Source organism: Bemisia tabaci, chromosome 1, assembly GCF_918797505.1.
Source record: "Bemisia tabaci chromosome 1, PGI_BMITA_v3".
Lineage (NCBI taxonomy): Eukaryota > Metazoa > Arthropoda > Insecta > Hemiptera > Aleyrodidae > Bemisia > Bemisia tabaci.
In genome coordinates, this window is record NC_092793.1 from 62927753 (window position 1) to 62942110 (window position 14358).

Sequence of the window (14358 nt, forward strand, 5' to 3'; positions counted from 1 at the left end):
GTTTTAAAATTCGGTGTTTTTGATCCATTTTGTAATGCAATATTCCAAGAAATAAAAGCTTCTTATCGTGTTAAAGGAAAACAGAGCGCATTTTGATAAATAGGCAAAACTGTCTAAAAGACAAGCAGAATATAAGCTCCAGATATCTTTCATGACGGATTAATTTTTTCTCAATTTTGTGGGCTCTGCAAGATATGAAAGGGTTACATTTTTCAATTATGCTTTAATTTAGTGCTCGACGATGCTTTTATGATAATTGTGTTCAATTTTCAATTAAAAGTAATATATGTCACCTCTGAGATGAAAATTTGGGAAATCAGGCAAAATTAGAGCAAATTTTGGGAAGTGATACACTTGACGATGGAAATTCGGGTTTAAGCCGAACTATTAAGCTCGCCGAGCTATATTTCCTAAGTCTACACCTAATGATAGTCAAAATAAAGTTTGGTTTGCCCAGAAATTCACAAAAAAATTTTGGGAGAAAATAGAACCTGGAATTTGACCCTTATTTGAATTCACCCGTATACCTACTTCACTGCTTAGCACTTTGTCTAGTGGCTCATTGCAGATCTAAGAGCCGTAGCTCTGGATGTCGGACCAAGAACGCAGAATACGGGTGATATGACCCACTCAGCATAATATCTTGTAGCAATGTTCTTATTTGTTGACATATATTGATGTAATGTCACTAATATGGATGGAATGTTAAATCGGTATTGTCAGGATAAGTCTGACAATATCAACATTGATGTAACCTTGATAGACCGGCAATCAAGGAGATGTCAAGAAGTGTCAACCTGATAACAATGTTGACGGGGGCATACCAATATTATGTAAGATTATTGTAATGTTACTTCAACCTTATTATCAATGTTGTTGCAATGTTCAGGCAAGTCCCTGGCAGTAGCACATCAACATTGACGCAATCTTACCTCATTCTTACTAAGATGGATATAATATGGCTGCAATGTTGATGTGTAAGATGTGCAATATTATACTAAGATTGTAATAAGGTTCTATGCTGAGTGGGGAGGATCTGCCTGGCACATATCGCTCTCAGACCCACAGGATATTTTAAGTGCTTCAAAGGTAGTTATTCGCCCGCGTCCTACCACTGTCGCAAATGGTACTGTATTATTTTGCATGTCTTCCAGGGTTGGAGATCAGAGAAATTGAGCTAGACCTAACACTAGAAGGATGGCACGAAGATCGTCCCAGCGAGCGGCTCATCGAGGACGACGTGAATTTCAACGTGAAGCGACCGAAAAAGGCCATGACCAAGTTCCCGGAAACGGCCGAGACCTCGGACCTCATCATCGTGTCTCCCAATAGCGAGCCTGTCACCTTCGATCAAGTCCAGTTCCTCCGGCAACAGCACATCAACTTCATCCTCCCCTTGTCCGGCAGATTCCCAACTTTCCGCCGCTTCGTTCACACATTTGAAGAGGTAAATCCCTATCCCCACACACTCACATTTGGCGCCAACGGGGGGGGGAGGGGAGGGGGAGGAAGCATCGTTGCACTATTTAATCCTATATATTAAAATGCAAAGTTCCGAATCTTTGGGCGTTAACTTTGAGAGAACCACCGGACCGATTTGCCTGATCTGTTTTTTAAATGAAAGCCCCTGAGCTGTAGATTTGCAGGCTGTCATTTGTTTTTCGACTTTTTCAAATTTTCTCCTGTATATATATATATATATTAAAATACAAAGTTCCGAATCTTTGGGCGTTAACTTTGAGAGAACCACCGGACCGATTTGCCTGATCTGTTTTTTAAATGAAAGCCCCTGAGCCGTATATTTGCAGGCTGTAATTTGTTTTTCGACTTTTTCAGATTTTCTCCTGTAATTTTCTCAAATTATCTTCAATGTATTAAAACGAAGGTCCGAATCTGTGGACGTTAACTTTGAGAGAACCACCGGACTGATTTGCATGATTTTTGTTTTAAATGAAAGCCTCTGATCAGTAGATTTGCAGGCTGTGGTCGTTTTTTCGATTTTGTCAAATTTTCTTACTTTTATTGACGAGTGAAGTTTAGCTGGGCTCGAATTTTCTCCCATTAATTCAGACTAAAGTCCGAATTTTGGGACATTAACTTTGAGAGAACCACCGGACCGATTTGCATGGGGTTTTTTTTAAATGAAAGCTTCTGATCTGTAGATTTGCAGGCTGTAAATGTTTTTTCGATTTTCTCAAATTTTCTTACTTTTATCGACGAGTAAAGTTCAGCTGTTTCGAGCGGTCGTCCGGCCGCTACCTGCTTGCCCGTCCCCAGGTACCCCCCTCTACGGTCCCAGCCACCCCTCCCGCCACGTTCTTTCGGTTATCTCCATTTTCTTTCGTATAGCTCTCCTCCCACCAACCTCAAAGAAGGAGGTTTGGGTCGCATCGTCGTTCGTCACTCGCCACCCACATTCCTTCGGAATCCCTTGGCTGCTCAGCTTCAAAACTTCTTGATATCCTGGCATCTTATTATCTGCGGCTTGACTGACCCTGACATATTAACTGCAGTACTGCGTATTGCTATCAACACGTATTGTTACAGACATTTTATTTATCATTATCAAATAGATTCAACCGACTGCTCCGATTCCAAATAAGCTACTGCACCACCATTGCTAGCTGTGGAGGGCGCCCGTAGAGCGCCCGGAGCAGCTAGTATTATTTAATTTCTCAGAGATCCTCATTGCCCCCTCTTCCTTTTTCCTTCCACCTTTCCCTCTTCATCCTCTCCCCCCCATTCTTTTTCATCCTATTTTTCTCTTTTTGCCTATTTTCTTCCCTCTTTTTCCCTCAATGTTCGTCCACTTCCCTTGATTTGTCGGTGGGGGGGGGGGGGCTTTGTGGTGTTATTATATATATGGTGCTATTATATATATGTTATTATATATACGGTGTTGATGTACTGCGGTAGTCATATCGCAGTCTTCTTTAATTTTTCTCTGATATTTGTTAAAATAAAACGTACTTCAATGTGGAATTGTTGCTAGTTTATTACAGCTGACGTATGGATGAGATTCGAGTTTTGAATTCAAAAGATATAGTTTCGACTTTAGTATTGTTCTCATATACGAAGAGTAGATAGACATTTGACTGACGTCGTGGAAACCCGTGTCCGCTTCTGATTGGTGCCGGATGACATCATTCGGTGCGGCGCGAAACCGGGGCGTTTTAAATTTGCGAATAAGTTGAGCGATTTGAACTGCGCATTTCTCGGTTATTGAGTTACTTTTTCGCGTTTTTAATGTGCGCATCGTGTTCTATGCGTCATTTTCCTTCAGAAAACTATTCGCAAGTCAAAATTCGTTAATGGTTTAGTGACCCACTCCCATAAATTTCTTATCACCTACCCTTATTACCTCGGTTCTCCCCACCTCTGCTTTCTTACCACCAATTAAATCATTTAAGATTTTCCAAGTTTTTTTTCCCATCCCTTCTGTTTTCTCTCAATATTTTACAAACAAATTCTTTCTTAAATCTTCTCCGTTATTAAATATTTCTGTGATTTGGACATATATCAATCAAACAGAACTATGTGCAGGTGGGAAAGATGGGTGCAAATTGAGAAAGAATGAGGAAGTTTGAATAATGGCACATAAGTAAGGAACTCAAAGAGTCATTATTTACTTACGCCTAGACCTACATGACCTGCTGATCTATGCAACGATACTAAAATAAAATATGGGTATGAGAAAAACTGGAATTATTTTGTAGTTCCGCGAATCGGCAATAATAGCGAATGGAGAGTAAAATACGGCAGGGTGTGGGAATATAAACAAATACAAATCGCACTCACTGCTGAAATAAGTAAATAAATAAAATTAAATTCAATTGGCAACCTGCGATTTTTCTCCTCCAACAGTGGAATGATCATCGGTCAACAGAAGGATAAGTTTCTCCGCGCACAGAAAAATGGATACATCGAAAATTCGGCGCGCGGAATTATTTTCTGTCGGAGCTCCGGAAAAAATAGTTTGGATACAATCTGCGCATAGCAATCAATATATCGAAAATTCTGCGCGCGGAACAGATTTCGAGCGTCGCATCGACAATAATAATTTTGACGCGATCGGCGAAAATATATCGAAGACACAACAAATGTGGTGAAGAATCTGGAAAATCAGAGTTTTTCAAAGAAAAACGGCCTTTTTTATTCCGCGCGCACAAATTTATTTCCGCGCGCAGGAAAAAAGGTTTTGACTCCAATGGCGTTCCATACTACTACTGAGTACTGGAGGTAACTTTTCGCGAATCGAAGGCACCAGATGTCCTGTTCGGTGGCCGGCCACTAGGTTGCAGCACACTATGCTAAAACCTTCTAATGACCCATGATCAGAGACAACCTCTCCTATGTTTATTCTCTATGACACTCTGTCTTCGTGATAACAGGATAACAATAATCTAATACGTAAGGGTGATTTCACGATAACAGGAATAGTTAAAATGTGAAATACCTGAGAAATAAAAGTGCACCAATTTTAACAGGATTTCATTACCTCATTCTAAAGGTATTAAACCTCCTTTTTCCAGCTTTGGCACGCTCTATTTTGATTCAGTGCAAAGTTAAAGTGATTGATAAACAACCCATTGAATCAGGTATCAGCGCTTCCCGCGGGACTGCTAGAGGTCCACGCAAACATGGCGGCCCTGCCAAATTGTGTCGGTTACGTAACAGACACAGCGTAACCGACACTCAAAAATGTAAGATTAAAGATAAGGTTTTGTCAAGAAGACTTCAGCGAACAACTTGATGGCAGTTTTGAAACTCCTGACTCCATCTGGCGAGATAAACACTGTACTTAATACAACTGCAAAAATTTGTTGCCAAATGTGGCGACACCTCTTTCTTATGACTTTTCTCGCTCAATGATAAACATTTCAGTTCAAACTGGCAATTTTCTTGAACACTAGAGTCTCTTTTCAGCAAATATTGCCAAAGAGTTCATGATCAGTACTGATAGGTATGTTACCGCAAATTGCTCTTTTGCTTCAAAATCGGGGTTGGCGACGCGTAACCGACCGGACATTTTCGACCTTTAAAGTCTCATATTATTAAATATAATACTAATTCATCATATTTTTTAGCATGGATAGGTTCAGGGACATCATTCCTATTGATTAATTAATTTGGTTTTCAATCGTTTTGCCCTAAGTCGTTCATAACCCACGGCGACACGACTATTCCTATTATCGTGAAATCACCCGTAAATAGAGTAAGAGAACTCCTACAATACTTACCAGAATTATAACCAGGGTAAACGGAAATTGCATTCATTTTTTCCTCCTCATATTATGTTGAGCCATAGTAAAAAATCTTTCTCATTTTCCTTCCGCAGTTTTCCTTCTGACGGCAAATTGCACAATCGTGTTCTCCTGAAAACCTAGCTTTCATTCAGTAGATTCGTAATTTCTCATATATTTTAAGAATTTGAATGCGTTTACAGTAATTTCTGGCCTACCAGAGGCAGAAGTTGCCCCTACGCCTTAATTTATAAAGGTAACTTACGTTCTGTGTAGGTAATTAATAATCCATCCCTGCTAAAAATGTTCCGTGTGGATGATTTCCATGAAGTTGATTTCCATGAAAAAATGACACGGAAAAATGGAACAGGAAATATTTCCATGTGGCTGATTTCCGTGTGGCTGATTTCCATGTGGCTTATTTCCATGAAAATTTTTCATGGAAACGAAATCATTTCCGTGAAAATTTTTCATGGAAACGAAATCATTTCCGTGACAATTTTTCATGGAAAGAAAACCATTTGCATAAAAATGATCACAAGAAGGTTTCAGTACCATCCAAATTGCTCACGGAAATTAAATAAATCTTAGAATCAAGACAAAGGAGACAAGCGTCCCAATGGGAGCACATGATATTTGGACCATGCAGACATGCTCAGTAAAATAGAAAATGAACAAACAACACTCACCAACTCGCTCAAATCTGTAATCCACTGGGTCAGAAAAATCCACTTGAAGACAAAAAATCCAAATTTCCGATTAGAACTGGTGCAGGTACGAAGGAACTTTTGAAAACACGATGAGTGCATTGTAAAAATATCTAAAGCACTCTTTAACGTAAGAGAAAAAATTAGCACCATGATTTAATAGCTGATCAATACAGAACACCACTCTCAGAAAAGCACTGACACAACACGATTTTCCAGTTTAGTTTTAGAGGAGAAAGCATTTTTCAAAAGATGCGACATCATAGATCCACAGCTTAAATAATTTCACGATTTACTACGATCATTGATGATATTAAGGTAGCCATCGATTCTCTACCCGACGTTCCTTCCACACATGACAGGAAACATCTACAGGCATAGAGCAAATGGCACTGAGCAGCAATGTACATCTGATAAGGCAAGCTCCTGGAAGTGTCGATCTGCAAAAATACAAAGCGGGAGACAGATCATCAAATTGATCTACCTATGGTTAATGGCCGTCCTTGGAGACAGACAATAAACTACGTAACAATATATCAACCACCTTTTGATAACAGAACGAATTTAAAATGAGAGCAAGACCCTTCCTTATGGAGGGAGGGCCAAGAAACATTTAAAAACGGAACATTTTACTACGGACAGGTCTGAGCCACTGAATAAAATACATTCCACCAGTCAATAAAATTTTAAATTTTGAATGTTGATGGATAACCTGATTGCCAGTATACATTGAGTTGAAACCAGTCGAAACATCTGATACGTAGAGCGGTTCATTCTTATAGAAGCTTCCGATGTAGTTCCAGATAGGTACTTTAAAATTAGACACCGGTCAAATGTAGTACAAGAGAGGAAATGGGTGCAACAAAACTTTAATTGTCCTTGATTCTTTTGAAGACACAAGGAAAATGCAGGCAGTATGAGGATGTTCCAACAGACTACCTATAGCACTCGCCTGCAAGAGTTGGGAAGTTTCTACTTGTGATGAAGTCCGCGGATAATAAGATTTGCACTTAGAGAGTGCAACAGAAGATCCACCATCTTGATTCTGGTCTTTCCCTTCAATGCTAAATAGATGAAAGATTATCTCCCTTCCCACGGAAGGAGTGGATAGATTTATTAGACGTAGACTCTTCGATCAACTTCGTAACCACGGTTAGGAATAGCACATGGTAGTAAATGCATTCGCAAACCAAGAGAATAGAATTCACAATTACCTCGCTCGTTAGAACATATCGACTGAATCGTAAATCGGCAAAGAAAATTAAACTCGAGTTACTTGATCAGTATAGCTTGACATGACAAATGTGTAATGTAAGTACAAGGTGACAGGCTCATACTTAGGTGTGTCCGTCGTCAAGAAGTGAATGAGAGATAATTTACCTGTGTTCGATGAAACTGAGTATAGTCAAGTAGACGCCGATAATACAATCGATTCTTCGTTAAGAATCATGAAAAGTAGATCAAATTAAGTTTTCATTTTGAAATTCACGGCATGGCATGCATGGCTTGGCTGGCTGGGTGGATTGAATTGAACAATGGTCCGGAGTTCCGAGTGCGAGTTGGACATCGAACAGTTGGACGAGGGACCATTCCGCGGTTCCGCCTTCTGCCTTTTTATCGAGGTTGCGTATGAAAATGAGTGAAAATCAGCCGCTATAATGATTATAGAAAGCCAGTTTTTGTATTTTAATCCTTTTGAAAACATTTGCCTGATAATTATTTAGATAATAAATACAACCCTGGAAGTATCGGCAAGGAACGATTATTCCAGGAACTAGGAACATCTTCACAAAAGTTAGGTTATATTTATCTCTCACATCACCACATCACCTCAAGTAAGTAATTTAATGAATAATTTTTCACTTTCACACCTTTCACAAAAGAATCAAGGACAATTAAAGTTTTGTTGCACCCATTTCCTCTCTTGTACTACATTTGTGCTGGCCTAAATATCTGAAACCCTCTGCTGTGATAACACTCGAATCAGTCACTTTAACAAGGATATTAGTATCTTCCTCATGTCTTCAATGTAATCTGTAGGCACATCGTAGGTATAATCGGGTGAGGAGGTATATTGTAACAAGTCGACGGTGAAACTAGCAGACCACGTATCTCGTTTGCGGTGCTTAAAAATCTCCGCTCCCATTTTATTCTTTTGACGGGGAACAAATCAATTTTGCTCCTTGGTTTTCACAGAGTTTTCTTCGCATAGAGAAGAAAAATTGCAGACGTTTTTAAAAATTGACGTTGGTTGGTTTTCCGTGTGAAGAAGAAAGTATGAAAGGAAGTCTACAACGTCGCAAACCGACCTACGTGGTCTGGTAGTTTCACCGTCCAACTGTATTTTACAAAAATTACATTGTGAGAATGGAGCTGATCACTAGAATTACAATGCATAGATATGTAGGACATAGGTGATTGCAACATTATTTGTCATGAATGTTTCATGACACCTGCAGAAAAGATCAGTGGTTCCCGAGTGATGATAAGGACTTGAGGGTAGGTAGGTTTCGTTGAAACGCATGATTCTCATACGTATCTGTTGAGGCATGGATTTTTGGCCTGCTGAGGAGTTGAGTAAATTAGAAACCATTGCTCATAAGCTGATAAATTTAGGAGGAAACACGATCAAACTGTAGAACTTTTGATACTTTATGAATGTAAACAAAGACTCGACCTCAAAAAACTTTCACAATAATATTATGTAGGTACTCAATTTAAAAAAACTCTCTATGGTTCATGAATTTTTTAATCAAAGGTAAGCATAGGTTCTCCGACTGGATGAGAGATGGCCGTAGTGATCATTTGACGAAATGCCTTCTCTACTATAAACTACCTAAACTATCTAACATTGAACTTGGAGATTGATTTTGAAATTAGCTGTCTTTCTTAATGATAATCATGAACTTGAGTGTCAGGTGGGGTAATTCCGGACTATAGCCCAGCAGAGGGCGTTGTAATCGTGTTTTCGAAATTTCCCGCCAGGCGGTGAATCTCTATGTTAAGTTGACCATACTGAGTACAGCCATTGGTGTTTTGTTTATGTTTTGTCGCCGTGAGAACTCCGCGAATTTGGTAAGTGGAAAAAAGCGTTTTACAATCTCGTAGACCTATTTGTAACCACTGTTTATGACAGTGTAATAATTTTTTTCAAATCCAACCAATATAAACATGGTTAACACCACCTGACGGGAAATTTCGAAAACGCGATTACAACGCCCTCTCCTGGGCTAATCCGGAACTACCCCCACCCAACGGGGGTAATTCCGGATTGAAAATAAAGAGCTGCAATTATTATTTATCTTGTCTCGTATGGGCATGGTTGGCATCCTTGGAACGTCTAGTCTCCAAAAAACTACAAACTTGCGCAATTTGGTTCATTTTCTGTAAAGCTTTTAAAGATTTTCATCAAACTAATCGAAAACGTCCGGAATCACCCCACCCGACCCTAAATCGACTTCTTCTTTCACGGATTAACAATGCATCAATAAATTATATAAAAAATCAGTTTTTATATCTCTGTATACCAGGAGGAGTGCCTTGTTTTTAAGAAGTGAATATGTTTTTTAATGTTCGATGTCACCGCTGAAAACACTGATCAATCCATAGAGTTGTAATGTAAGTGGGTGAGCTGGCGCCACTTTTAAGCATTTTCCAGGTCCCGAATTTCGAGACTCCTGTGTGACGCCGGGTCACTTTTTCGATACATAATCGATTGTTTGCGATACACGGGTACCCGGCCATTCGATGTAAACAAAGAAGATAGGGATCACCACGTATTCCGCACCGCCATCTTGGATCGAACTTGTATCGAAGAAGTGACCCGAACTCGGCGCACACCGGGCTCGGAACTCGTCGAGCAGAACATGGCGCCAGCTCTCCCATTTACATTACGACTCTATGTACTCTATGGATCAATCCTACTGACTATCACAACCGCTTACACAGAGTTAAGAAATTTCATGAAAGATTATAAAAAGAAATTTCATAATGAAATTTCATGAAATTTCATGAAATTTCGTGAAATTTCATTTAACACGCAGAATTCAGGATTAAACCCTTGAAACTTATGAATCTCCTTAAGTTCATTTGTATGCACGTGGTAAACTGTGAAAGGGAACTTTAGAAATGCCCAGAAAGTTGAGTAAAACAGCAAAAACATAATTTTGAATTTTTTTTCTTAAATTTTGGTTGAACACACAGCGCACAGCCGTACCAGTTGAACACCAAAATAAATTTTACGGATAAAGTAAGACGTTAGCTTTCATATTTGGAGCAAAACAAATTTCTTGACTATAAAGAATCCTAGTACCCCCTAATAGTATATCGTTCTATTTTGGTACAAAAGAGAGGGATCTTGAACTATCTTTGAAACAATTTAAATGATTTTTTCATTTGTCTCTGATTTTTTTCAGAAATTAACAGTTTGAAATTTGAAGTTAGGGTCCCCGGTTCCCCTCCCCTTGATAAGCCAGAACTGCCAGAAGAGAAAGAGTAAGAGAAGACCAGAAGAGAAAAGCTGAGAGAAGACCGCGCTCCAACTGGTCTAATTGACGAATATTATTCTCTTTAAAAATAAAAACAAATTCTGTTAGAAAAAATAAGCATTTTTGACATTTTGTCGGTCGAAAGAAATTTCATTGGGAAAAAAGAAATTTCATTCGATGAAATTTCTTTTAGCAACTCTGCGCTTACATCATCTATTCACTTGATCCCTTTCGAAGTGACGAACATGAAGAATTAAATATCGTTATCTGTCCTTTACTTTTTGATATTGCGATAAAGTTTCAAGTCGAACTTGGGTAACGATACAAACTATCAGTTGCAGCATTTTTCAGAGGTTGAACTCGTTGCTCAGGCACCTCCTCCAAACATTACAATTTTCTCGGACGCAAGGTAGCTAGGAATAATAGTTGGCTGTACTTTATGGCAAACTGAATGTCTGGTTGTGTCTTGGGAATGATATTGGCAGCATGAATTGAATCATTTCCCTGTGAAAGCATCGGCTGACCGTGGAGAAATGATGTACGAAATCTGAAATGTTTGTAAACTCTGCGCTCCCGAGCAATTTTTACTTAGCGTTGTTGACGCTGAGAGGTAGTGCTTATATTCCGATACCTAGTCGAGAGATGGGTGGCGCAGTCACCTCAATGCTGGCGAGAAGCGTCGGCTTGTTTCCATCACTCACGCTTTTTCCGGAAAATCGAGTTTTCCAAAAACAAAACAAAAAAAACTCTTTTCAGGGGCCAAAAAATGGATGTTTTGGAGAAATTCTTTCAACTCTTTTGTTATTCCTGCAGTGAAACTTTTTCCCTAGTCGTCTTTAGCCTTTCTTGCCTTTAAAGTTGATTTGAACGGTGATGGTTTTTTAGGTATGCCTGAAAGAAAAAGAGTCAGCGTCGCTGTACGTGATGCTGTTCCCGAGCGATGTGGACAACTCAGTGAACGAGACGCTGTCCTTGGTGCAGGAGGTACAGCGGCGGTATCCACGTGCCAAGATCGTCGTCTACCCAATCTTCGCCGGCTTCACGCGGGCCCTGGCCCTCGATGAAGGGGCCCGCCTCGTCCCCGGCGACGGACTTCTATTCTTCATCGACGTCGACATGACGTTCACCCGCGAGACCTTGGCTAGGGTCCGGCTCAACACCATCCGCGCTCGATCCGTGTACTTCCCCATCGTCTTCAGTGAGTTCGACCCGGAAGTGGCCTTCCTCTTCGCGCCTGGCAACCAGGACCAAGACAAGGATCGCGTCACCGTCAACTCTGGCTACTGGCGCCAGTTCGGTTTTGGCATCGCCAGCCTTTTCAAGTCCGATTACTTCCGGGTCTGTACTTACATTCACTACATCTGTTATTATCATAGTTAGTCTAAAGAATACTAGAGTTTTTCAATCAGCGATTAGTCAATCGATGAATTGAATGTCTTTCGACGCGGTTAATGAATTGATTCCTAGAATTTCGATTAACTGTTTAAGTTAAATTTTTTTCTTTGCAAGCGGTGAAGGAAATGTCAGAGAAATTCAGCGCCAGATTTTTGCAAAAAGTCAGGGAATTTTGGAAAGGGTTGCCACAGTCAGGGAATACCGGAAAAACTGGGAAATGTCAGGGAATTTGAAAAAGTCGGGGAAAACCGGGAAATGTCAGGGAAAATGACGAAAATGTCCGGGAAAATGTGTTAAATCACCTCTCTTTGCTCTTTAGAATGAGTTTGAGGTTTCGAACAACAAATTTTGCCTGAGACCAGTTTTAAATTATGTTCTCTTAACCACCTGTCACATCTTCAGATGTCAGGAAATTTTACCAAAACAGGTCAAGGAAATCAGGGAAATGTCAGGGAATTTCATTTTCCAAATTCTGTGGCAACCCTGTTTGAAATTTGATTCAAGTTGCAACCCTGCGAATGCAATTTGAGCGGTACAGGTGTTGAAATAGTTGTATCACGCATTTCAGTTCAGCGACATGTCGGAACTTCGTTCGGATGACTTTTCCTTGGAATCATCGTGCAGAATGATAATGTATGAAATCAGAAATCTTTGCAACCTCCATGCTCCCAAGCAATTTACTAACTACTGTTGACGCGAGACGCGGGGAAATGGTATTTATGATATCCGATAGATGGGTGGTGATCCTAATTTTAATAAGATTGACGCTAGAATTATTGATCCCTGAACTGGTGATTCTACATGAACTTTAGGAAGCCACATATGTAAAAATATTGTGGGTATTTTTATTATAAAAACTAGTATTAATCTTATATATTCCCAGCTGTTTACTTCTATGCAGTGGATATTTCATAAACTTAGGCTAGTAGTATTGTTTATTATTCTAATAATAAATGGCAGGGAAGTCATAAATGTCATAAAACCCGCGCGAGGCGCCGGCTTGAGCATGAAAGTCCTGTGCGGTCCTTGTACCACACCATGAACCGGTGGGAAGGGGCGAAGCGCCGGTACTCGGCGCAAACCGCCGCGCATAAATTTGCCAGAGGCCAAATTTTTCATTTGGATGAGACAATGACACCTTACTCTCCACGCTCAAGTACCAAAGTGCAACAAAAATATTGAAATAATGTTGCAATTGAATGCAATACAATTGCAAATATTTCCCCAAGTGCAATATTGCATCTTTGGATCAATTGAAGAAAAAACGGCGCAAAATTTCAGATTCAAACCCTAAATAAACCGCACTCTATCCATAGGTCTAATTGTATCGAGCGAGTATGTACCTGCATGGAGTCTCACGTTTCCTAGAGGCGCACCCCCCCCCCCTCTTGCAATTCCTTCAGCCGCACCCGTATGCTATGGGCTTGCCTGAGGGTTTTATTTTACAGCCATGATTAGTTTCTATTAATTATTATATATTTCTCAGGTTGGTGGCTTGGACACAAAAATCAAAGGCTGGGGAAAAGAAGACGTGGATCTCTATACGAAATTCATTCTCTGCTCTACATCCATAAGCGTCTTCCGGGCGGTGGATCCGGGACTATTTCACCGTTTTCACATAATCACATGCAGCCCTAAACTTGACGACGCTCAACTCAAGATGTGCAAAGATACAAGATTTGAAACTTACGGATCAGTCCCTTATCTATCGAGCATCCTTGTTAGTAATTTAACCGGCTACATAAACTTCGCTAATAGTCGGCAAAGGATTTCGTCTCTGAGCTGAAATTAGTCCAGGAAGGTTTCTATAACAATTTCACTTGTCGGGAGAAGAGGGAAAGTGGGAAGATGATTGGAAGCCTCCAATTCTGAGCTGACTACAGCCTTGGAAAAAGTCTATCAAAAAGTGTGATCGTTCAGGGGAGAGTGGAAGTCGGAAGTGGATTCTATCTCGGATCTTAGTAAGATCAGTATTTGAATCAATTAAAAAATAAATTCTGCATCTATTCCTGAAAATTGTCCTCTTAATATACTTTATTTAACCTTTTAATTTTAAATTATAGTCCAATCTAGCCCCAAAAAGGGCCCAACCTCGGCCAAATTCGCATAAACTTCTTTATTGTTTAAGTAACTCCAAAACATGTCTACATTCCCCAAAAAAAGCCTACCGTTCTAGTCGAAGGGCCACGAAGTTACTTTCGTGTGCAAACCTGAAACTTTCCGAGTACCTTGTTGGGTCTCTGGGACGCCTTTTTCTAGCAATAAAATTGTCCTGATTCCGGGGCAACATATTCAAAATGGCCGCCATGGCCAAAATCGAAGGGTCCAGAGGTGCTCTTTGAAACCTACGGTGTATTCGAAAATTTTCAGATAAGAATATTGTCAAAGAACCAAAAATGCTCTACACCAGAGAACGACGGTGTATCCTCATGGGAAAAGTGGGCCCAGCTGAATCGGCTGGTTTTTTTATCTGTTGCAGGTCTGAACCCACCGTTCAAAAGGGTCATTGGGCGTTCCTTGCTACCT

The 14358-nt window shown here is 40.1% G+C and overlaps 1 protein-coding gene across 1 annotated transcript in view; it reads left to right on the top strand.

The window, feature by feature from the left end:
• Chsy (Chondroitin sulfate synthase) overlaps window positions 1-13848 on the top strand; it is a 165691-nt gene extending 151843 nt beyond the window's left edge. The window contains exons 6-8 of the mRNA XM_072305088.1: window positions 1155-1447; window positions 11323-11775; window positions 13319-13848. Coding sequence (XP_072161189.1) covers window positions 1155-1447; window positions 11323-11775; window positions 13319-13618 — 1046 coding nt within the window. The 3' untranslated portion in view covers window positions 13619-13848. The remainder of the gene's footprint in view (window positions 1-1154; window positions 1448-11322; window positions 11776-13318) is intronic.
• The last annotated feature ends 510 nt before the right edge of the window (window positions 13849-14358 follow it).